This window comes from Podarcis pityusensis, assembly GCF_964106645.2.
Source record: "Podarcis pityusensis genome assembly, chromosome: 6".
Lineage (NCBI taxonomy): Eukaryota > Metazoa > Chordata > Lepidosauria > Squamata > Lacertidae > Podarcis > Podarcis pityusensis.
Genome location: NC_138030.1, coordinates 56,578,013 through 56,603,194, shown reverse-complemented (window position 1 = coordinate 56,603,194; position 25,182 = coordinate 56,578,013). Strand labels below are relative to the sequence as shown.

The 25,182-nt window shown below is 43.1% G+C and overlaps 1 protein-coding gene across 4 annotated transcripts; it reads right to left on the bottom strand.

Annotated features, from left to right (window-relative positions):
* Positions 1 to 835: 835 nt before the first annotated feature.
* Positions 836 to 25,022, bottom strand: PODN (podocan). 4 transcript variants are annotated; one of them, XM_081010439.1, is made up of 12 exons: positions 24,878 to 25,020; positions 23,869 to 24,027; positions 20,777 to 21,045; positions 19,647 to 19,740; positions 17,253 to 17,317; positions 14,296 to 14,405; positions 12,260 to 12,416; positions 11,264 to 11,379; positions 9,036 to 9,693; positions 4,069 to 4,217; positions 2,896 to 3,110; positions 836 to 1,519 (listed from the first exon to the last, which is right to left on the bottom strand). In XM_081010439.1, exons 3-11 carry the CDS (start codon positions 21,038 to 21,040, stop codon positions 2,933 to 2,935), a joined length of 1,791 nt encoding a protein of 596 aa, XP_080866565.1. In that variant the 5' UTR covers positions 21,041 to 21,045; positions 23,869 to 24,027; positions 24,878 to 25,020; the 3' UTR covers positions 836 to 1,519; positions 2,896 to 2,932. The 4 variants fall into 4 exon arrangements, with proteins under 4 accessions (XP_080866565.1, XP_080866566.1, XP_080866567.1 ...); XM_081010440.1 differs by having other exon boundaries at positions 23,869 to 24,096; positions 24,878 to 24,959; XM_081010441.1 differs by lacking the exon at positions 23,869 to 24,027 and having other exon boundaries at positions 24,878 to 24,958.
* Positions 25,023 to 25,182: the final 160 nt, after the last annotated feature.

Genomic DNA, 25,182 nt, shown 5'->3' with positions numbered 1-25,182 from the left:
TTTTTATCAGGTGTTTTCCCTGCTGGTCTACAGTTAGAAACTTCTCTTTCTGGATTTCAAATGCTCCTCTTGTTCCAAGCTCTTTGCTAAGCCCCAGCAGAAACAGTGCTGCTTATCCACTAGTCAAGAGATGTAAAAAGCTAAACTGTGTTTGGGAAGAAAGGAGGGGAGACACCAATATATATATTTAAGAAATTGTGCACAGGAACTTCAAATAAGGTTGTGAGCGGTAAAAAGAAACAACTCTCCACTGTAAAATCAGATTTCCACAGTTATAGTCACATGCACATTCAACACACATTTAAACCACATGACTTTCCCTAAAGGATCCTGTAGTTCTCTTAAGGCTGCTGGGAACTGTTGCCTGGTGAAGGGGAAATTACAGTTCCCAGGATTCTATGGGGCAAGTCATGGGCTTTGAATGTGCTCTGCATGGAAGGTGTGGATCTACCCATTTGTTAAGACAGCCTGAACAAGCTAACATAAGACATGATTTGTCAACAAACACTGTGTTTCAGTGTGTGCCCATGTGTGGAAGCTGAGAACCCAAATGAGAAGAGGCATCAAAGACAATATTTCTTAAAGAAAAAGTAGGGAGAGGTACATTCCAAAAACATACTTGAGGATCCACTTCTCTTTATCCTATATTTGTACAGTGTTGTTGTGACCCACCTTAGGTCAGACTGTAATCCAGTGGTAGGTCCCGACCCACTAACTGAAGACCAATAAAGTTGGTTAGAGGGACTACCTTTATATGTCCATATGATTTCCTTTGTCCAAGGGATATTAGCAACCGCCCCGCACCCACACACACAAAGGAACTTCGACAAATCTCTCAAAGGCAAAAATATATTTTAATTTTCACAAAACATAATAATTTGATATTTTAAACCTTCATAAAGGTGGATGCATATTGCAGGCTTTGGGAATGGGGATAAATTATATATGGGATCCAGCCGTAATAGGATTTCTTTCTTAATCCAAATATACATACTGAACTGAACCAAAAAAGGGGACAGAAATGTCCAGTGTGGTAAGTCAGTCTTATTGCCATCTGATGGTTCTGAGATGCTTCAGGTTGTTCTACAAAACAAAACCACAAGGGATGCTCTCCCTTCTCCCATCACTGAGCACAGTGGTTCATTGAAATGCAGTGACACAGAAACACTGTTTGAGGGAACTTGCTTTAAAGAGTTTCGCTTTCATTTGCATAGGAAAACTGTGAGAGAAGTGAAAGAAGGGGAACAAAAGCCAGCTTTTGAAAATTCCCCCAGAATCCCTGATGATCCAGAAAGTACTTGGACAAGATGAAGTATAAGACGTGGGGTGGCACTTGGAGGTCTCCCCCCAACATGAGCAGACTCTCTTCAGCTGGCCTGGCCAAGCACCATCACATGAGCCAACCGCCTGCATGAAATTCATTGCACTGTTTGCTAAGTGCTCTCTGTATATCTATGGAGATACAGATATATATAGATACATAAACACAGGGATGCATGCCGCTTTGCTGAAGGAGTTCCTGAAAAACATGAGAATCAAAATTTTTATCATGTATTTGTTGCATGTTCATCCCAGCTTATTATTCATTTATTTTTATCCCAGTTCATAATGCTGGCAGCTACCTTTCAAAATGCAGTCAAGAACTTAAGCAAAGAATGGGAACTCAAGGCAGAAATGTATTCGTTTAGATTTTATAAAGCCTGCTCTATCCAGTTATCCGGGACGCGGGTGGCGCTGTGGGTTAAACCACAGAGCCTAGGGCTTGCCAATCAGAAGGTCGGCGGTTCGAATTCCCAGTTGCTCGGTCCCTGCTCCTGCCAACCTAGCAGTTCGAAAGCACACCAGTGCAAGGAAGGTAAACGGCGTTTCCGTGTGCTGCTCTGGTTCACCAGAAGCAGCTTAGTCCTGCTGGCCACATGACCTGGAAGCTGTACCCCAGCTCCCTCGGCCAATAAAGCAAGATGAACGCCGCAACCCCAGAGTCGGCCACGACAGGACCTAATGGTCAGGGGTCCCTTTACCTTTACCTTTACCTTTATCTAGTTATCCAGGGTGGTTAGTAACAAGGAAATCAGAAGCAAAGGACTTAAGAATCTCATTAAAAACAAAAAATAAAATAAAAGCTTGAATAAAACAAGTCTTCCAAATAATCCCCAGACTCAGGCTTTTACAGGCCTTTGGAAAAAAGAAGTGTTAAAAACTGGGAAAGGGCTATAGCTCAGTGGTAGAGCATTTGCGTGCCCAAAGGCTCAGGCTTAATTCCTGACATCTCCAGCTAGATGCCAGCGAAACTCCTTTCAAAAACACTGGAGAGCTGCTGCCAATCAGTGTAGACAGCACTGAGCTAAATGGACCAAAGGTTCATCTGATTCAGGAGACAACAGCTTCTTACATTTAATGCTGCACAGCAGCCACAGAAATACCTCTTTATGAGCCATTGCAAGTATGGCCAGTGCATAGAGATAGCCACAGAGAGGCTGTTTTCTATGCTCCCGGGACATACTCATATAGGAATAATGCTATCCCACAGTGGTTATGAACTGAAAGTACATCTGAGCTACAGGATCAGGAATGAAAACTGATGTAACTACAGCAAACATACAAGCACCATGTGTGAGTTAACTGTGCCATTCCAAAAAGCCACAAGGGATTAGGCATTACTGTTGGGGCACATATTGCTATCCCTATGCAACACTTGGTCACCTGGTGATGTATCCTCTTCTGACATTGTACCAGCACACATTCATGCACCTTCATATATATTTATCTGTCAACCCAACCACTAACAGAATTGGGTCACAAATATTATTTTGTGTACAGGCTGGGGGTGCCGTAGAAAAACAGGTTGTATAAAGAGACAGTATAACTAGAAAAGCATTGGAAGTAATTTTCTACCATGTGATACACTTGGTTCAATCAAAGTTTATCTTCATTATTCTTCGACCTCCTGTTCTTCCTCCTCCTCCTCCTCTTCCATTTCCTCCTCCGAATGGTCCCTATTCTTCAAAGGGTCGCTGAATTCAAAGTTTCCTTCTATGTCCAATACCTGTAGATGTTTCAGCCTCTGGAATGTGCTTTCTTTTACTGCATTGAATGCAATCTTGTTAAACCTTGAAGATAAAAGAAGAGTGTTTCTGGTGTTGGAACTTAACCCCAGGGCTCTCTCCAGGGGCTGGATTCAACTAAGTAGTCCCACTAGCAGGAGCCAGTGCAAGTGCTCCTGTTTGTACAATTCTCCTCACCCCCCCAAGTCCCCTCAATCAGCTGTGGGGACGTCAGGAGAACCACCAGGAGAACACATGCAGGAGGAGTGAGGGGGGAGGTTGTTCCATCATAATCAAACTGTTATTAACCCGAAGACTGACCAGTAGATTCTGATCTACCTTCTGGACAGCCCTGCTAGAGACAATCCATCTAGTCTCCTAGACAGACAAAATGAAGTATTTCCTCACATACTGCATAGCTAAATGATGGAACTCACTTTCACAAAATTTAGTGATGGCTCCCAACTTGGTTGACTAGTCATGATTCGGAATGCATCTGGATACCAGTTGCTGCAGAACGTGATTCGGAGAATGCTATCATGCTCGTGTTCTGCTTATAGGCTTCCCATAGGCATCTAGTTGGCCACTTCTGAAAGCACGATGCTGGGCTAGATCGAATTTTGGTCTGATCCAGTAGAACTCTCCTTATGTTCACATCTGGATTGGCAAAAGTAATCTGAATGTTTGGATCGTTGGTCATTTGTACTCTGGTTACCTGCAAAGGGCTATGGCCAGAATTCAACAATCACACAGCTAGGTTCTGCATGACCAAGAGGCTTTAGACTTCTTGAATTGCATCTCCTCATGCCACATAACCAACCGCTTATAAAACAGAGGAGACTCTTAATGATAATTTTAGATACAGCACTGAGTGGGTGGTAGGCCGTTGTTCAATTTAACATGCAACAAATCCCACCAGGCCTGTCTAAACACTTTAGGTGTTCCAAAGAAGAGTTTTCTCAGGTTTGCCCTTGACTGGATGCATCTCGGTCAGGCAGGAGAACCTTTCTTCTGGACTACAAACCTGAGATAAATTCCCTTTATGTTGGGTGTGGATTCAAAGGCATTCTCTGGCACTGTGGTAATCTTGTTGTTCTGGAGGTACAGATACTCTAGAGATTCTGGCAAATCAGAGGGAATAGAAGTCAGCTGATTGCCAGCTATGTCTAATATCTGAAAGGAAAAACAGACAGCACAACATTAGTTGGAAGTAATTAATGGAAATCAGTTTGCTTTGAAATGGGCTAGATTGATTATACTGTACAAAAATGATGAGTACCTAGGCACTTGAAATTTGTGTAAGCGAGGGTACAACTGGCTGAACTCTTTATGCAGGTCCTGCTAACACGTACAGGGTCCGGAACATACCGGTAACCCCCATGCAAAACAAGCATTGTGTGTATTGTTTTGGAAAGCACAAATTAGGTAAGGTCACCTTTAAGTGTGAACTGAAATGGATTTCTCCCCTATTCCCAGGGAAGTATACTAGGATTGCAGCCTAATTTCATTACATGCGCCTGGTGAGATGCCCACAAAATGGTTGGAAGCAAGTTCATTAATGTGGCCACATCAGTGCCCTGTAGCTGAATATGTAGCATCTTTCCCTTACCCAGCTGTCTTTTGCCCAGCTTTATTTCCTTTGGCCCTTGCTTTCACCTTCTCTGGTCCTTTGGATTACAGTGGTACCTCGGGTTAAGTACTTAATTCGTTCCGGAGATCTGTTCTTAACCTGAAACTGTTCTTAACCTGAAGCACCACTTTAGCTAATGGAGCCTTCTGCTGCTGCCGTGCCACAGGAGCACAATTTCTGTTCTCATCCTGAAGCAAAGTTCTTAACCCAGGGTAATATTTCTGGGTTAGCGAAGTCTGTAACCTGAAGCATATGTAACCTGAAGCGTGTGTAACCCGAGGTACCACTGTATTACATGTTCTCCTGTGCCTTGTAAACCATTCTTTCAGGTCCCTGTCTCTTGTCCTAGTCAATTACCCTTCCTTTTGGCCCACCTAATGTTGGACATTTGTATTGAAATGTGGCCATAGCAACAAGTGAGCAGTAGTCCCAGCTTCCCTCCTTGATTGCCTCTGCATCAGCTTTCTTCCTCTTGGCCCATTTCCTGTAGCTTTGTTCTGACAGCCTGGCCAGCTGAACAGTAACAGCTGCAGCTGCTGTTGAATCTGCAGCGCGCACAACAGTGTTTGGCATTTGATGCTCAGAATTCTGAGAATTCTCAGAATTCTGGACACATGAGTAGGGCCCAGGGAAGAGAATGGCCTTGTGACTTGTGACTTCAAGCTATGCATTTGAAGCTTGTTTGCTCCTACTGTGGACTTTGAGAGCTTTTCCCCAGGCAAAAACTTGAATATTCTCCAAACACAGATACAGTGGTACCTCAGGTTACAGACGCTTCAGGTTACAGACTCCGCTAACCCAGAAATAGTACCTTGGGTTAAGAACTTTGCTTCAGGATGAGAACAAAAATTGTGCAGTGGCAGCATGGCGGCAGTGGGAGGCCCCATTAGCTAAAGTGGTGCTTCAGGTTAAGAACGGACCTCCAGAACGAACTAGGTTCTTAACCCAAGGTACCACTGTACTAAGCTCCTGAGTGAGCTGTCTCACAGTAACCTCTCCAGCCTGGGCCAGTGAGGTAGTTCATGAAGAGCACAATTCACATACTTGAATGAAGCATTTTTACAGAGAAACAAATGTTATTATAGAAGGAAACACTTGTTTCCTTGCAAGTAAGTCTAAGTCTGCGTATACACCATACATTTAAAGTCCATGACTTCCCCTAAAGAATCCTGGGAACTGTAGTTTGCTAAGGTGGGGGGGGGGGAATTGCAGCTCTGTGAGGTGTAGGGATGGTGGAGAAATTTGCTACAAGTGGGTTGAGGACTCAGCCAGCCCAGAGTTTGCTTACTTGGTATCTTTATGAAGTGGTCTTGCTTTCAGTGACTTCCTGCAGATTGTCTCAATATCAGATTTATTTTTATTTTTAGACTATTGTTAACATGATTACATCTTTTCTTATATTTTTAGTCAGCTACCACCACCGTCAAAGTTTGATCTTAACTGTCTGCTAAGTGGGTACAGCTGAAATGTGTATTCACTTTAACTTCTGCCTCATTGATTGACTGTTGAGGTGATGAAGTTAGCCATTAGCCAACATTAACATTGATCGTATGGTAATTCAACTCCAATTAACTTACATCATAGGCTATGCAAGGTTCAAGTTAATATAAAATTTACGATGAACATCAGGAATTAAATGAATATCCAATGTGTGTGTGTATTTCTGTATATAGGTAAAGGTAAAGGGACCCCTGACCATTAGGTCCAGTCGTGGCCGACTGGGGTTGCAGCGCTCATCTCGCTTTATTGGCCGAGGGAGCCGGCGTACAGCTTCCGGGTCATGTGGCCAGCAGGACTAAGCCACTTCTGGTGAACCAGAGCAGCGCACGGAAACACCGTTTACCTTCCCCCCAGAGCGGTACCTTTTTATCTACTTGCACTTTGATGTGCTTCTGAACTGCTAAGTTGGCAGGAGCAGGGACCGAGCAATGGGAGCTCACCCCGTCATGGGGATTCGAACCACCGACCTTCTGATCAGCAAGTCCTAGGCTCTGTGGTTTAACCCACAGCACCACCCACAGTCCTGTATTTATGTATATATGTATATATATATATACATGGGGAGATAATTCCACCTAGCAAGCTGAAATGTTTGCGCTGACATAATGATTTACACATAAAGCAACACTGAATTCCTCCCAGGCCAATTTTTTTTCAGGACTGGTGATGTTAAATGATTGTGATCATGAAAAATCCACCCTCAATCTGGGAAAGTGTTGAGTGAGCAGACCTTTGGGGGCTTAAACAAGCGTCATTCTTTAAACGGTGTCATTGTCTGTCTTCTCACAAATTTATTAAACAAACAATTCCCCCCCCCAAAAAAAATCCTATGGGTATAGGCAAAGCAAAGCTCTGCAAAAGGCAGTGCTCCTATTCCCCCCAATTCCTACAGGGCCTTACTCAAAAGAAAATGAGCTAAATATTAAATTTATATAATTAAAGGATTCTGCCTTTCTGAAGAACATTCCAGACTGGAATCAGCAGATTGGAGAAGGAGCCAGAAGTTCAAGCTCTCACACAAAGATTACTCAATATATTTGGCTTTGGAGAAACAGAGCTGGAAATCACGCAAAAACATCTTTCTATGAAAAACTAGTTCAGCCTGTTTCTGGCTAAATTTGCCACTTGGGCACTTTTGCTTTTTGGTCCCAACTGGAGCCAAGAAAAGCAGAGTTGTTTAAAAGGCAAAATAAATAACAATAAAATCTATGGTTGACGCCTAAACCCATATTCATTAACTTACTGTTTCTCACCTGTCTCATCTGGCGGGGGTGGGGCAGTGTAATAATCTGCACCTTCAATAACCACTAACTATTTTATATAGATTGCAAGACCACAAAGTTTTTTTTTGTGTGTGTGTGTGTGTGTGTGTGTGTGTGTGTGTTTTAATGAACTATAGAGCCTAGTGTGTGAGCCATTTTAACATATGCCCTCCTCTTCACCATTTTAACCAAAGTTACAGAAAGCTATACTTAGTGACAAGGGTTTGCAATACTTCCCCAAAAAAGCTCAGGTTCAGAATCTGGAGGGTCTCCAGGAGAGTTTAATGGCTGTGAAGCAGCCACCAAGAATGTATTTTCATATAATCCTGGTTCTCTAAATTTTATGCCAGCAGGACCTTCTCAATAGATCTTTATGGAAGAGCAACATAAGAAATCTGTGCAGATGCTGGAGTCTTCCATTGACCATCCTGTCTCAGGAAACCAGTAGGTTCTAGAGCTGAGCTTAAATATCTCTGAAGACACCTTTTCCTGAGAAAACTTCTAATATTTTTCTTCTTTTCATATCTGGAAACAGCTCTACAGGCTTGTCATCTGAGTGAAAAGTAGAGATGTAAGGAGGCAGTGACTTCCGTTCCATCCTGGGTTCATTGCAGTCAGCACTGTTTCCTTTGCACTACAGTTCAGCTTTCACTAAAATCTATGTTATTATTAGTCTCACTATCTGCTGTGGCCGAAACTAAGGAAATTAATTACATAATTAATTTAAATGCATTTCATTGGAAGGTAAATGACAAACACAATACAGCAAATAATGTAATTATGTACCTAACATTTGTGTACAGAAAAACCCAATGACACTGAACACTGCTCATATTCACTTACGTGATTTCTGTTCCTAACCTCTAATGAACATGCAAACTGTGGGGATTTCCACTCTTGTTTCTGTTTTTGATGGAATTCTCCAACATCCCATCTGAAAACCAACTTCCAAAACATACAGCTTTTCTGCACCAATACTATGCCATCCTGGTAGAATTTGTTACATCTGTAACTAGCCCATTTGGACCAATCTTCAGATCAGAGGAGATAAATATTTCCCAGTTCCCTGCTTCCATCTCCTTGAGTTTTACACAGTGTTCACTCTGATCCAGAGATTCACAATCCTAGCTGAAAACTGTGTACTTCTGCAAATGAAGTCCATTACCTCAAACCAATTTCAAATTTAAATTATTACACTTGAAAACTCATTTGCATGTACTGTTAATCATATAATTGCTAGTCTCATAAAACAAACTGGAGGCCTTGAAAATCTCTCTTTGAAATGCTATTGTACAACACCAACTGTTTGTCTCTTTATAATTCTTGCTACCCATTTTTTTGCATCTCAACACACCTATGCCCCCCCCCCCTTGCCTTTATGTACTGCCCTTAGATCTTCCCCAAGCTTCCAGATTCTGTGGTGAAATAACACAACATTCTACTTCCTTTTCTTTTCATAGTAAGTATACTTGCATAATTTTTTCTCTTTGAAAAATCTATTTCAATTATGGAAGTTGGATTTCTTTGCTGATGTATTGACTTTTTCCTGTGTTTATGTCTAAATGAAATAGTCACACAATATCAGTGATATGCTTGTACCTTGAGACTGGTGAGATCCTGCCACGACCCACTGTATATTGAACCGACTTTCAATTTGTTGTTGCTCAAATACAGCTCCTGCAGCTTTGACATCCCAGATAACGTGCGCCTGGGAATAGAGCTGATATCGTTCACTTTCAGTTTCAGGCTTAGCAGGTTCTTCGGGAAGCCGTAAGGCATGGTATTGAGATTATTGCCTGAAAGATCCAAAGATTTCAGTAGCCTCAGCTTACGGAAAGCCTCTCGATGAATCTGTGAGCTGGTGATCTTATTGTAACTAAGGTTTAGCTCCTCCATAAAATAAGTGGTAGCAAAATCATTTCTGTTAATTTCTGATATCTGGTTGTGAAGAATCATAAGAGTTTTAACCCGTCTGGGCAGCCCACTGGGGATCTTTTCCAGCTGGTTGTTGTACAAGTGGACTGTGTGTAACTTCTTCAGGCCATGGAAAGCCTGAGGGTGGATTCCCCAGGCCTTCAACTTGTTATTGTGAAGCAGAAGGTATTCCAGGTTCTTGATCTGGGTCAAGACATCCCTGCCTATTGACTTAATTGCATTCTTCTCTAGGTGGAGAAGGACGATGTTTCGAGGTAAGCCACTTGGGATCTGGGAAAGGTTATTGCTGGACAAATCCAGGTACTCAAGGCTTGAAAGTTTCCTTGGAAGAAAAAGGGGTGAAATGAATGTTCTTAGTTAAACATTTTTTTAAAAAAATGAATGGAAATCTATAAAGTGGGGTGAGAAACTTGTGCCCTTCCAGCTGTTGCTGGGCTCCATCTCTCATCATCCTTGACCTTTTAGTTTTAGGCAAGCTGCTGGGGTTGATGTAAGATGGTGTCTAACAATATCAGAAGCAAGATTAGCCGATTGTTGGGTTCCATCAGCCCCAGATAGCATGGCCAACAATCGGGAATGATGGGAGTTGTAATCCAACAACATCTGGAGAATATCACTTTGGCTACTCCTGAACTGGGGTACAAACATGATCCCTACCCTTTGTATGAATCTGTTGAGCCTCTTGCTCTATATTTCCTACCCACTGAGCTTGCAAATCATTGTCACACCAAGGATCCTACCTTACATCGCTGCTTAAATTTGTCACACCCATTACTGTTCCAATACTGGAAGTGAGACAGCTATGAAAAAAATCTTCAAGCAGCTAGAACAAGGAGAGGGGGAGGCAAGGGTGGGAGGTGAGTTTTGCTCATATCTTCCACATGTTCCATTTAATGATAAAACTAGACCCACCTCCACTTTATAGCCTAACCTAATGGTGCTGGAGGAGACTCTTGAGAGTCCCATGGACTGCAAGAAGATCAAACCTATCCATTCTTAAGGAAATCAGCCCTGAGTGCTCACTGGAAGGACAGATCGTAAAGCTGAGGCTCCAATACTTTGGCCACCTCATGAGAAGAGAAGACTCCCTGGAAAAGACCCTGATGTTGAGAAAGATGGAGGGCACAAGGAGAAGGGGACGACAGAGAACGAGATGGTTGGACAGTGTTCTCAAAGCTACAAACATGAGTCTGACCAAACTGCGGGAGGCAGTGGAAGACAGGAGTGCCTGGCGTGCTCTGGTCCATGGGGTCACGAAGAGTCGGACACGACTAAACAACTAAACAACAGCAACAACTTAGTAGCTTATGATTTGAACTTAAGTGTTCTGCAAAAACATTTATGCTCCCTCCTCTAACTACTCATATAATCTAATTAAAGACCTTCATACTCATTAAGCCATAGTTTCCCTTTATATCCCAGTCAGGAAAGTGTGGTTTAATCCTCAACTCTAAACTAGAAAATAAAATCAGAGTTTGATTCTGGGTGCTTGGAAGCATAGAGTGTGGGATTATTTTCCAAGCTCTGCATTGGCTCAGAAAATGAACAGTTATTTTCAGAGATAACTTAATCGATTTCTGAGTCAATTCAATCACAGTGTTTAACAAAAATAGAGGAAAAGTTATTCTCATATGCAGCCCTGTTTTGGGTATAAAAAAAAAAAGTGTCAATGCTCATATATTGATAAAAATGTTGTGCATGCCAGCACAAAATGGATGCCATGGGCAGCAAAGAAAGAAGAGGTACTTCATAATATCACAAAAAACACAGCTTATAGGAGCTTATTGGATGCGTTGTTATTGTTCTTAATGTGTTGACAAATTATTATCAAAGTAGAATAGCTGTAAGGCAACATGTGGCTGACATCCACTAAAGAAAATCAACAGGCTCACCAAAAGGTTTCATTGTCCATGCCCTCATTTGTCAGTTTGTTGTTCTGCAAATACAGCTCTCGAAGTCCTGAAAGCTCACTAAAAGCTCCTTTAGGAATCTTCTCCAATTTGTTGTTCTGCCATAAGAAACACAGGAAGTAGACCATGAATTTGTTCATCCTAACATCATAGTCCTCAAAGTACAAGGTGGACATCTCTGAGGTGGTACAGTGATGTTAGAGTTGCCAAAAACAGTTTTCTGCAGCTAACAAATTCCTGGATAAATAGAAATGTTTTCAAATTCCTTCTGAAAATTAATAACGATGGAGACAGATGCACCTCACTAGGGAGGGCATTCCACAACTGGGGAACCACCACTGAAAAGGCCCTGTTACAGGTCAACGCCAACTGGGCAGCCTCTAGTGGTGGTACTATCAGCAAGGCCTTCTCTGCCAGTTGTAGGGTCTGAGGTGTTTGGTATTGGGAAAGGTGCTATTTTAGCTACTTGGGTCCCAAGCAATTTGTGGAAGTTGATGATGATGATGATGATTTATATGCTAGTACTGACACCTTGAATTTGGCCAGTACAGTGCTTTCAGGACCTGTGTCACATGGACCCATTGAAGTACCCCACTTTCCAGCATAGCAACTGCATTCTACGCTAGCTGACAGCTACTAGCTGCAGCCTCTAGACAGCCTTCAAGGGTAGCCCCATGTAAAGTGCATAAAGTATCAAAGCAGGTCACTAGATTGTGCACAGCTGAGGCCAGGCTATGCCAGTCCAGGAATGGCTGTAGCTGGCAAACAAGCCTAAGCTGGACATAAGCACTCATAGCCATAGAATACCTCAGATACTCTTGGGCAGAGAGCACAACCCACAAACATGATAGACAGATAGACATGGGGTGATTTCAAAGGAATCAGATTTACCGGTACAAAGTGTGAGTTCCTGCCATGTAAAGAAACACAGTCCCATCCCCAAGGAGAATAACTACTGTAATAGAATTGCCATCTTACCTTTAGATGTAGTTTATACAGTGCTGATGGTAAATTCTTTGGAACGTATTTTAAGAAATTGCTGGACATGATCAAGACCTCCACATTATCAGAACCATTGAACATGCTTTCTGGTAACCCAGCATCTTCCAGTTTATTGTTGTGAAGGTACACTGACCTACCAGAAATGGAAATAGACTAAGTTGGGAATGAGTGCAGATACAGCTACTTGGTTTGTTTCATAAAGTTTTCTGAAAATGACCTCTAAAAACTGTTGATCAGGAGCTCTTCCTCACCTTGTTGAGCCTTGGGATCAATTGTGAGGATGCAGATGGGAAACCTGGGGGGCTGGGCTGAGCCCCCAGGTCATGTTGCCTGCCCTTGCCTTAAATACAGGCTGATGACTGCTACCCATTGCCATCCTTTTGGATGCGGGGCTACTAGCCCACCCTGGTTGCTGGAGTACTGAGAGCCCTGAGGCCTCCTAAGGAGCCACTCATTGCTTTTCATTATGATCCACTAGTTTTATTCCTTCAGATCCTGAACCTTAAAGACTACATAAAACTGAAGCTCTGATACTCACCTAGTTTTTTTATTCCTGCTGCAGTCCCAATAGAAAGCTTTACCCCCCAAAACCAAACTCCCTAAACTGAAGGTAACCTCAACTATAAATTGTGGAGGAGAATTCTGTATCAGAGTTCTTTACTAGATAGAGAAAATGTGGTCCTCCAAATGTTGTTGTACCCATCAGCCTCAGCCAGCTTGGCCAATGATCAGGCATGATGTGTGCTACAGTCCAACAAATGCTGGGCCGCATACCTGATCTATGTAGTCTTCCTTATTCTTGTTTATGAAGTATTCACTAGCAAATCTTTGCGGCGTGATGTTGGGAACCTCTACTCCTGAACAAACCGACCACAAAACCAATGAGCTGAATTTCTGTTACAGTACTCTGAGACACTTTCCAGCACAATTGCTATTTGCATGCAAACGACATCCAACAGAAGCCACCAGAATTAATTTGTCTTCAAAGCATAGCTGTCAACTTACAGATTTGAAAATAAGGGACCAGCAGCCAAAATAAGGGACCTGCAGCCTCAGCTGCACTCCAGTCTTCCTGTCCTCCTGCAGTCTGGTCAAACTCATGCTGGTAGCTTCGAGAACACTGTCCAACCAACTTTGTAACCAGAGGTTCAACTGAATAGAATCTGAACCACATGCACCACAAGGCCTATGCAGCCTCACCTTAAGATGGCTCCCCGACCTGGCTTTGCACTGCAAAGCTTGCAGCAGCACGTGCAACAAAATGGCGTCCAACATTCAAAAAACCCCTCAGCTTGCATTAACTAGCCACACACACACAGCCTCCCCCCCTCCCACAAGATCTCCTTTCCTTTTCCCCCACCCTGTGCCCCCGCTCCAGCAGAGCTTTTCGCCGGCAAGGGTGAGTGGGCTGTCGATGATGTATCCATCCGATTCCGATCCGAGCACTCAGCACAGGTATTTTCAACTTCTGAGCCCCTCTGAGCCAAAGGCAGAAAGCCCAGCCAGCAGCCAAACGAAGCCTCAAGCCTCAAGGAAAACCACCATCACCTCTCTGCTGGGAAGCGCTGAGCAAAGGCGAGTCCCCAGTGATCACAGCCGATTTGATCAGCACAAGGCATGCAAGCTCCACCCCCAGTCGTTCTTAGACTTCTTATTGGGTGAACAACACAGCCAAGCAACACAGCTGAAGCCTCCCTCCTCCCTGGCCGGCAGGGAGGGAGGGAGGGAGGGAGAGGAGCTGCTTCCTTTGAAATTTAAGGGACATCATTTAAGGGACATTTAAGGGACATCCATCAATAAGGGACAGCAGCGGGACACGGCACTGGAAGAAGGGACTTTCCCTTCAAATAAGGGACACTTGACAGCTATGCTTCAAAGATAAACAATTCTCTTCCTCCGGCTACAATTTGTAGGCCGCAAGTGGTTTTTACTAAACAATTGCTTCCCCCATCTGCCACAGAAGCAGTGTGACATTCTTCCTCTTACAGTTGCCTCTTAACCCCTCTGTTTACCTCAGGTTTGGCTTCTGTCCGAATGTGAGCTCATAAATCTTAGTGAGATTATTGGCTGCAAAATCAGCACTGATCAAGGTCCTCGGGAGGCATTTCGGAGCCGCCGTGAGCTGGAAAACAAAATATGGTGCCAGAAGAGGATATTGTGGTCTGAGACACAAGGCTTCAAACCGCCACCATTGCCAGTTTTGCAACAAAAGATTATCAGGCTATTTGTTTCAATGAGGAAACCTAACAAGGTCAAGCTCCGAAAAGTGGAGCTCCCTCACAGCAGTGAGGATTTCTGTCTTCCTCACAAATATAAGTAAACACTGTAGGAAACAGTTAATTTTTTTGTTTCAGCATCCCTGGAAAGAGTTTTGTTTGTACTGAGACATATTTTGTTTTGTTAATATTGGGGGGAAATAGTGGATTCAGAGAGTAAATAAATGTTATGCTACGTTTATAATCCTTTCAAGAAATAGTTCAGTGACCTTTCCTGGAAAAATCTCATGAGAAAACAAGAGTATATGACAGGCTCCCCCTCTGAGTTTTCATCAAATTTCTGAAGGGGACTTCTTCTCACGCTATCTTTGAAAGACACGGGTTTACTTTGTGAGCTGTAACCTTGTCTGCAGGCATGTTGGATTGTAATGGACAAACTATGAATATATTATTCAATATTTATTTAGTGTCTGTTGGAAGCTGAGCATTGTACAGAACAGAGGAAAAACATTGTGAAAGAAATAAAATTATTCAGAGAGAATATGCTTTTAATACAAATTTGCTTGCGGAAAATTTAAATGTGTGCTCTTCTAATGTGGTTTATTTTCAAAATTCCTACTTATGAATCCTGTTAGTTTTAAGATTTTAGTACCATACTGCATTTGACAAGGTGATTACTTAATAACATTGCCAATAACACAAGGCTGGGGAACTGGATCTGAATTGCTTTAAGTTTTAACATATATTATCAACAGGAAAGACCCAAGAATTTGTCTCTTTAAAAATAAATAAATTAAAAATGAGTTGGGAAATTAAATTCTGGAGTTTCAAATTGCAAATATGTGTACAATACAGTATTCCCACTATTATTTTTTTACATTCAGCTTATGTAACTTTTAATGCTTTGCTTTCATAGCCAAAATGGTACTACCCAAAAAAATGTATCAACAGGCTCAGTGAAGCTCCAAGGTTTACAGAAGTACAAAAGCAATTTCAAAGGGGGGCGGGGGACCACTGAGGTGAGGGTGATTCTCCCCAAAGAGTCCAATGAAGACTGAATATGCTCAGTTTTCATAGAATGCTGGTTGACATTTTGGGACAAAAATGGAATCCAGGAGAAGGGCATGGCAGGCTGCCTGGCATCCCAACCAGAAACACTCCACGCTGCAACATTTTGTTGCAGGTCCCACTTCTAATACTGTTTCAGAAGTTACATTTTCTCGGATGAATTTTTGATTTTCTTCTACAGAGATTTTTATTTCCATTTGGCATAGGTATATATATTATTGTCATGCCTTATATGTGGTCTTCTAGTCAAAGTTGCCAAGCACATAACAGTACATGATTCTCGTGAAAGCACCCTTTCTCCAGCATATCCTTGCCCTCATGCTAAGTGTGGGCCTTGACTATACTGCACTGTTTACTTCAGTCTCCCAGTTCTCAGTATTTTCACCATGGTTCTGAATATGTAAAGCCACCAAGCTATGTTTGCATGTGTATACCATCTTCAAAGTTTTGCTTCTATTGTTCAGATACAATTTTCTTCTGCAGCAGGAACAGGGAGGTTAATGGCCATTTTATCACATAGAGCTGGGTGGGGGTGTGTGTGGATTGGACAGAAACGTTCTGGAATATTAGTCACAGCCTGGCTCGTGTTCTTTTTTTTGCAGCTGTTCACTGCCAAAACTGTTACATGGAAAATTGCTGTAAATGGGAGGAGAGGACATGATGTTACTGGAGAAGCAGTTTGATACTGCACCTAACCCACAACAGGGTAAACTCATTTGAAAGAGTTGGTGGAGTCAATGCAGTTTCCTTTGATATGATGACCACTAAGATTGTCAATGATCAGCTACTGCTACACCAATACAGTCGGTGCTGTGGAAAATGGAAGTTTCAATGGCCACAGCTATGGAACACCATGAAACTGTTTTACTGCTGTCTGTCTGTAGCACGTCACGGTCCCTACTGCATCTTTAAAGTTGTAACACTCTAAGCCAAAAGAATACAGTTGAAAAGCAAGCCACTGTCAAACTATTCTTTAGTTACGAAGAAAGGGATGATTCGGTCTCTTTCAACTCATGTCCGTTTCACAGGTGCTTTTTCATAAGTCTGTTCTGTCTTGTTTCTGAATTCATATACATTTCTAACTTTAAAACATGTGAATTTAAATAAGTATTTTTCAACATATTTTCTCACAAAATATTCATTTCCAAATGTATTTTGTTCTGAAATGGACATTTCATAAGTTTTATATGTTTTTCAAGCCAAGAATTGCATTGTGACATAGATAACTCTGTCCTGATTCACACATTTGTCTCTCTGGGATCAGTCAGTTCATGCAAAGAATAAATTCCTCAAGCAATACTGAACGAAGAAACTAGGTGAAGTGTTTATCTCAACCAAGGGTGGGGAACCTCCAGTTCAGGGGCCAGATGTGACCCTCTGGGCCTCTCTGTCCAGACTCCATGCCATACCCCTCATTGATTTTGCTCCACCCTCTCCTTGTGTGCTCTTGCCTGCCCAGATTGTGTCCTTGAAATGTCATCGCTCTTCTTATTTGCCTGGGTGGAGATGGCGGTGGGTGGGTGGGTGTAAAACCCTGTGAATACAGTATAAGTGCAAAAGAAATATCTAATGCTCCCACCACGGTTCCCCATGAGGTAATGTGGCCCTTGGCTGAAAAGGGCTCCTGGTCCCCACTCCATACACACATAACCAACAGCAGCTCTTGTAAGACCACATTTGCTTACCTGATTATTGGCAAGATACAGGTAATTCAAGTTCTCCAGCTGGTCAAACACTTCTTCTGGAAGTCCTTCAAATAATAGGAATATTTTGACAATTAGTACCCCTCAGGAGTCGCCAATGAGCAACTAAAGGATTTTAATCTATGATCATCATTCTTCCCCTTTAAAAAATGACTAGAAATATCAGATTCATATTTAATTTTTATCTTTACGTAAGTTGGAACCCAAAGAGCTACTTTAGCCACACCCAAAGGTTTCATCATTTCCAGTGAGAATTTCTTTCGTGTTTTGAGCAGCAGGTCATTCCAGATTACAATTTGCTTTTGAAAGTCCCCTCAGTTTCAAATGTAGCTTCCTATGCAGCTCCCCCCACCCCTGCCCCAAATATAAGCCCAAAGCCCTCTTTGACATGCTTGCATGCTGTGAGCATGCTTGCATCCCAAAATAAAAACAAGTCGTTAAAAAAGACGTGGATTAGATTTAGCCTTTAAGGGTCTGCAGAGTAGGCTGGTGTAGGTTAACATTTGTACTTGTGTCCATAATCAGGGTACTATTTTCTTTTTTTTCTTTTCTTTTTTTGCAGTGAAGCATTTCTAATGGATCTCTAAAGACCGACATATACATGAAGCCCATGCTATCTGGCCATGCCTGCCCTCAGACAACCAAAGGTCTCCTATTCTCTTAAATGTGGTCTCCAGTAAAAGGCCTTCCTTTTACTGAGAGCGTAGAACTGAAGTTTCTCCACCAACTGAATTTTTGGAATGTTGCTTCCTTCACATAGAAGGAAGTAACAAGGTGCTTCCAAACATAAGCTTGGACTATTAATTGGTTTTCAGTCCCAGACTTGAACACACATAAGCACACACCTGAATTCTCCTCAAGATTTCTTAATTGCAGCAGCATAATTTGGGAAGGGTTGCGGTTAGAGTTAAGCTATAGTGTGGATGTGACCTCTGAAAATTATGTCAATCTGCTACAAATCATCCAGAGACAAAGGCAACACAAAGTGTTCCACCAGCATCCCTCTCTGCTCCTTTCCCGGCTTCCTTGTTAATTGTTTTGCCACCACTAATGAGCTGGCACCAGTGGCCATGCTATTGCCTCTGGCTCTTCCTCCCCTCAGCCTCACTCTGAAGGGCCCAGATTTCCTGCACCATCAGAACTTTGGATAGAGATTTCTCCATCTTGCCCAGAACACCTTCTCTGAATAATCCCTGGCCCTTCCTCAGAGTAAGACAAACAGGAGAGGGAGCAGAGGTATGGCCAATGCTGCCACTGCTAGATTAGTAGCAGCAAAGCAGTTAATGAGGGAAAGAGGTGAGCAAGTGGGGGCCATGGTGGTGGCAGAGAGGGGAAAAGCAGGGAATGGCTCTGCAGAACTACATATATGCAATGTGAGTAGCTGTGTGGGCAGACAGTAGCTGTCTGGCAAGGCCAGTGGGTGAGGGGGAGGGAGGCTGGGAATGCAAATCCACACACACACACCCATTGCCTGAGGTAACTGCCTCATTTTGTCTCAATGAGATCTTACCAGAAGTTCCCAAACCGCCTTCTGCCTATCTTAAACAACTCCACAGTCCCTGCACGTGCTCTCTCTCTCTCCCCACTTCAAACCCCTCCTCAAAACCCACTTCTTCCATGTGACCCACATCCCTTCAATCTTCATCCCCAGCTATAGGTAGAGGTAAAGGCAAAGGACCCCTGGACAGTTAAGTCCAGTCAAATTTGACTATGGGGTGAGGCACTCATCTCCACTTTCAGGCCAAGGGAGCCGGCGTTCGTCCACAGACAGCTTTCCGGGTCATGTGGCCAGCATAACTAAACTGCTTCTGGTGCAACGGGTCACCGTGATGAGTGTCAGAGCACATTGAAATGCCGTTTACCTTCCTGCCGCAGCAGCACCTATTTATCTTCTCGGGCTGGTATGCTTTCAAACTGCTAGGTTGGCAGGAGCAGGGACAGAGCAATGGGAGCTCACTACGTTGCCAGGATTCGAACTGCCGACCTTACAATCAGCAAGCCCTAGAGGCTTGGTGGTTTACACCACAGTGCCACCTGTGTTCCTCCCCAGCTATAACTGAGTTCTGAGTATACACAAAAGTATTTGCCTTCATTCTGTCTTTCCCTCCCTCTTCTCTCTGTATATCTGTATGTACATAGCTCTTTTACATATCATGCATGTGGATAGCACCAAACTTACAAAGTTCTGGAAATTAGGGCTTCACAATACTATCAAGAGTTACTTTAAGCCAAGGAAAGAGGGTATCGAATTACATTTCACTCCTCCTAGTGGGTGATATGCAGTGTTAGTCATTGGTAAGCATCAACATTCCTCCTAGTCCAATGAAAGACAGCGAATCAGGAGTTAAGAGGCCAGTCTGGATTTTTGCAGCTTACCTTTGGAAGTGAGTCTATTATTTTGCAAGTTGAGTGTTTCTAGCCTGTAAAGACGTGCCAGCTCCTCTGGAAAGATTTCTTCTATCTGATTGTTCTGAAAGAAGTGAAAAGATTTATCAGGACCTCGAGGCACATGGGAACATTCCCACTGAAACAAAAGGGCGCTTCCGAGAATCTTCACCTGGATTTGAATGGCAGGATCGCTTCTCTCTAAAATGGGCTGGTGGGATGGAACTGTTCAGCCTTCTGTCCTGCTGATGCAGCTGCTTGGGAGCACAAGCTTTTGCTTGTGCTGCAGCAAACACAGAGAGAGAGCACAAGACAGAACCAGGCAAATCATGTGGGCCAGAATCAAAGAGTTGCTTTAGAGGCACCTAAGAACTTGGGCAAGCCGAGCTGATTTTTAAAAAAAGAGTATTTTCTTTTTGAAGTGCAAACACCCACATCCTATTTCAAACTGCTTTAAAAAACCCCTTCAGCTCAAAAAGAGGATTGTGGGTGGCTATTATGTAAGCCCAAGCATTCCTTAAGCATGCAGACAAGTTGTGCAGTTCTTTGGATGCAGGCCATAGTGGATGTGGAAGGTTACTAAATTTTACAACGTATGTTTGTGCAGAATTTTGCATCCTGACTGATAATATAGCTCAGTGTCTGGGGGCACTTCCAGACTGAATCCTGCAGCCTGACAACAGCAACACTCACATGATGTTAAGTTGAGTGGAGGACTTGCACAGCAACCCCGTCTCCCCAAAAGACTGGACTTTTTGCGAAAAGAAAAGTGATGGGGAAATACACTGGGAAATGTGTGATAACACTTGCTTTGATGCTACATTATCTAACCTCCTGCAAATAAGTCAGAATGAAAGTTCATTAAATAGCTGTCATCTAGTCTCCCTGCAAACAAACCAGGATGAATGTGCAGTAAACAAGCTATCTGGAAGCACCCTGTATGACTAGCACAATAAGCTAAGAATGCCTTAGCTCACACTGCACTCTTCCACAAATAGGCCACAAATCAATATTTTCATAATACCTTTTCCTTTGGACAGACTTGATACCTTTGCTTTAGACCCTGTATTGTACAAGCATCATTACAAACAGCTTGCAGTCCATGTTTAGTTTTACAATACCTGTAAGGAAAGGTGGCTTGTCAATTCTGGTACATCTATGGGAAATTCTTTCAGTGAAAACCCTCCACAATCCACAATTCCTTCTGGATTGCAAGTGCATTTTTTAGGACAATCTGGAGCCAAAGAATTACGTTCTGGGTCGATTAGTTCCGATGAATCTTCTGGGAACTCATTGCTGTCTGCATTCTTCCGAGCTTGAATCCTGCTGGAGCTAAGTGCCAAGAGCCATAGCACAGGGAACAGGGATCCGAACTTTAAGTACATTTCCACTGAAATAAAGGAAACATCAGTGAGTTGGGGATCAGTTAATAGCAGTTATTCTTAAAGGTAGGCTTGAACCTCTACAATGGCACAAAGGAATATGGACATCTGACAATTCATTTACTACCAGACCCTGAAGATTAAATGCTTGGAAGTGTGGCTTAATTGCTAAGTCACTGGTAAGGGACCTCCAGCCCATTGGCCCCATCATGCCTGGGGGGTCGGTGGGTTCTGATTTGGCCATGCCCACCCCACCCCCCATATATGACAACATACAACTGCACCTGCAAATAAACAGTCAGAAATCTTAAAATGCACTTCTGATTGTCCCTTGGCAAGTGGAGCTTGTATTTAATGCTTTTGAAATTTGACACCAAATGCAAGCCCCACTGGGATTCTTTCCCCTGAGGAGCTACCAAACCATGGCAACACTCTGGGGTTTAGGAGTTTTGGAATGGGAACTCTAGTCTAGCTGATCCAAGCAGGACTTCAAGCTTTGCTTGGATCTCCCTTCTCAGTTCAGCTTTGCAGATGCCGTCAGGAGTTGGGGACCTCAAGGCTGGGCTGAAAAGATTCCCCAACCTGGTGCTAGGTCACAGGTCGACATAGGACGATTTGCAAATACAAGAAGATGCTTAGCTTTCTCCCTTTCCCAAGTGGGGTCACCAGAAAGAAAAGAGAAAAGCTGTGCAAAAGATGAAATGTTGACAGCTGTAGCTTTTCTTATAGCTGCAGCACTAGGATTTGACAAGTGACACCCTCCTCATTTGAAGCTCAGTATGTCCAAGACTGAAATTCTCACATTTCTTCCCATTTTCTCTTCTCCTTGTATTCTTTCCTTATCAATTGACAATGTTGCCATCCACCCTGTTGAACAGGCCTGTTGCCTTTGTTCTCCATACTCAAGCCATAGACACGGCGTGTTGCAGCAACAGACTTTGGTCTTCCAAATTTCAGCAATACCCTGTGTAGGGCCAAAATTCGGACCCCCCCCCCCCACCTTCCGTTCTGCTCAATCCACATCATAGCAACACCCTGCAGCGACCCCTAGGCTCAGAGCCCAGTGTGGCAGAACCAGTCACGCTGCCCTAAACCCGCTTTTGTTGTTTTGCATCACCTGTTGCAGCATTGCATCCTATCTGTTCCCTTGCAATCACTCTGATCTGCATCTTTCTTGACTAGGCTACTGCATTCTTATATTTGGTCTTGCATTGCCTCACCTTGGTCCCTTCACCTGTATCCTGCACTTCGTTCCCAAAATCATTCACCTCTCATTACTCTGGCCACGTGTCCCCAACTCCTTAAATCATTACACTAACATCCTGTCTGTTCCCAGATCCAGCACAAACTCCTTGCCCTTGCCACTGCATTATCTTTCTTTTTCACTGACATTCCTAATATATCCCTGCTGCCTGCGAGCTTTGCTCCTCCAGTTCCAACACCTGGGTGGTGCTGCCTCTTCCAATTCTTCCTTGAAACCCACCTCTTCTGTAAGTCCTTTCATACAACCTTCTGATTCTCATGGCTTACTGTAACTCAGCTTGTAACTTTATCTAACCATGTGCAACAGACGGCCATCTGTCACATATGCTTTAATTGAGATTCCTGCATTGCAGGGGGTTGGACTAGAGGACCCTCAGGATACCTTCCAATTCTGTGATTCTATGCCACCAAAACAATTGCATGTTACTTCCCTGTTTATTGTTTTCTCCATTTTCAGAGAGAGAGAGAGAGAGAGAGAGAGAGAGAGAGGCAGAGGCTTTTGCCCATAACAACTCAGTAAGCATGTGACAGAGCAAATAGTTAAACCATTGTCTGCAGAATATCCCCAAAGAGGAGGATTTTGTTCTGGCTAAGTTTCATGAACCAGATCCAAGCTGTTTATTGTCCACAATCCAGTTTCTATCATCAAACCTTAAATGACTTCCTTTTCTGGGACTGCAACACCCACTACTGCGTATCTTCCTGACATGCTGTGTATGCTGCAGCAAATTTGTAAATTTCTGAATGTGTCAGATGAGTATTTAATGGCAATTGCACTCACTTCAAAGTGGGAGCATCTCATTTGACCTCAGGTGTGCTTTATTGGAGTATAAAGTCATACAAAGATTATTCAATTTTCCTTCTTGGCAGAGTTTTGCCTGGTCCACACCACTATGAAGCTAGAAGGAACCCATGCCACTGACATCAATCTGTCTTGAGCTTTTGTAGCAGTCACTACTCCGGTACCAAAGAAAGACACTTGGGATAAAAAAACATCTGCTGGCAAGACTGACAAACCTGGCAAGCTATTCTGATTTCTTTTGCAGTTTGAAGAAAGCCTTAAGATGGGTTTCCCCCCTCCTCTTTAAGTTGTTACATAAACTTATCCTAGGTTTGTTGTCTCACTTTGGTTTTGTCTCTGAAGAGAGTCCACCAAAGTTTGGCTCAAATCCTGCGCCTGTCTCAGCAAAGTACAGCAAGCGAGATGTATAAAGTTTCTTCTGCTTAAGAAGCCAAAACATACTGGTTTTGTTTTGAGGTCCAGAATAGCATCTCTGCCTCCCAAAGCCCTGTATCTGCAGCACCGGTGGTGAATTCTGTGCCCAGCAGCGCTTGGAAGGTTCAGGGGTTGTTTTCCAGAAAAAGCAATTAGACATGCACAGTGCCTGTGGCTCTCTTGCTGTAAGGTGCTGTTACACCCTCCAATTAGCAGGTTATGCATGTTTAGGTGTGCATAATGAGTTTTCAAGCAGCCACGGCAAAAACAAAAAACCAAAGAAGCTGTTCTCTGCCCTCCAAGTTGTCATGCTATTGTCAGAGAGTAAAAAGTGCAGAAAACAAAAACTCACCTCTGTTTAGCTGGTAGTGATGAGTGTCTGGAGAAAAGCGTTTCTGTTGTTGCCCCCCCAAAGGCTCCGCTTGCTCATGCCATGTCAATTACACACTCGAAGCGCCGAACACTTTCCCCCTTTCCCAAGTCAGATCCTTTCCAGATGTGATCAGCAGAACTAGAAAGGGAGAGGGGGGGAGAGAGGAATAGGCAACTCTCTCTCCCAAAGAGAATTTCCTGTCCTTTCCTATGCAGAGAGGAATTTTCCAAAGTCACCATATGGGAAAATGTAAGAGCAGAGAGTGGAAGAGGGGGCAGGAGGCAGAAGAGGAGGGAGAAATTAATAGCTGTATGTATTCAGTGGCTTGGACAAAGATTAAACTTCCCGTCACTTTTTATCAGCACAACTCGTAGGAATAACAAGGAAAAGGAGAGGGAGCAGAAATCTATACATGAGGTGGACGGAGCAAAGGGTTTCAAAGAGTGTGTGTTTTCTCGACAGTCCTGCCTCCTGAACTGTTTGACATTTTTGCCTGACAAATTCTGGATTCTACATTTTGGTGGCTACCCAACTTGGGTTGCCTGAATAAAGTAATATTCTTGCTAGTTTTTAAGGTGTCACAATATTTTCTCTTTGTTTTTGAATTTTAAAAAGGGAATAGATGTCATTCATTCATTCCTCCTATCCCTTTCCTTTAGGTTTTCGGTATACTGACAGGTCTTTATTATAGGAGACTTCAGGCAACTTGGGATTCCCCTCAGTGAGACATTTCCCTCCTATCCTGTTTTTGCCACTTTTTCTTTGGGATACCATAATCAACAGCAAGCACTATCTCCACATTGTCATTTTTTCCATGGGAGAGCTACGTTTTCTCTGTAATGTAACATGATTTGTGAGCCACAGTCACAGCGGCACTTCCAGAGACCATGCAAATTTAAATGGGAAAGAAATTTCTTTCACAGAAACAGCATGCATTAAAAGACACCATGCACTACAAATAATTTCCCCTCTTGTAACCTTAACACACCTGTGAGAAGTCTTCAGGAAACCACTCCCCTTTGGGTCCTTGCTGGGCATCAAAAATTCCTCAGTCTTCCTTTCCCAATTCACATGAGCATTTGCTCAGACTAAAGTCTTATTGTTTCCTCTCCCTCCACCTTCCCCACCCCCAGAATCTTGGCTTACTTTAACTGGAATGGATCCACCTCTGGACCATTAAGCTATTCCCAAAAGCTGGTGTGAGGGAAGTGCATATTTGTCTAAAGCAAACTGGCTGCTTGATGCAAAATGACTCAGATCTAAGGTTTATTCTGAACTCTATGACCTCAGGAC

Excerpts from the sequence above, each read along its gene's own strand:
- PODN (XM_081010439.1), bottom strand. The coding sequence starts at position 21,040 with ATGTACTTAAAGTTCGGATCCCTGTTCCCTGTGCTATGGCTCTTGGCA. Across the intron at positions 17,318-19,646 it reads TAATAGACTCACTTCCAAAG|GACTTCCAGAAGAAGTGTTT; the intron begins GTAAGCTGCAAA and ends TATTATTTGAAG. Across the intron at positions 11,380-12,259 it reads TGTATAAACTACATCTAAAG|AACAACAAATTGGAGAAGAT; the intron begins GTAAGATGGCAA and ends TTCTTATGGCAG.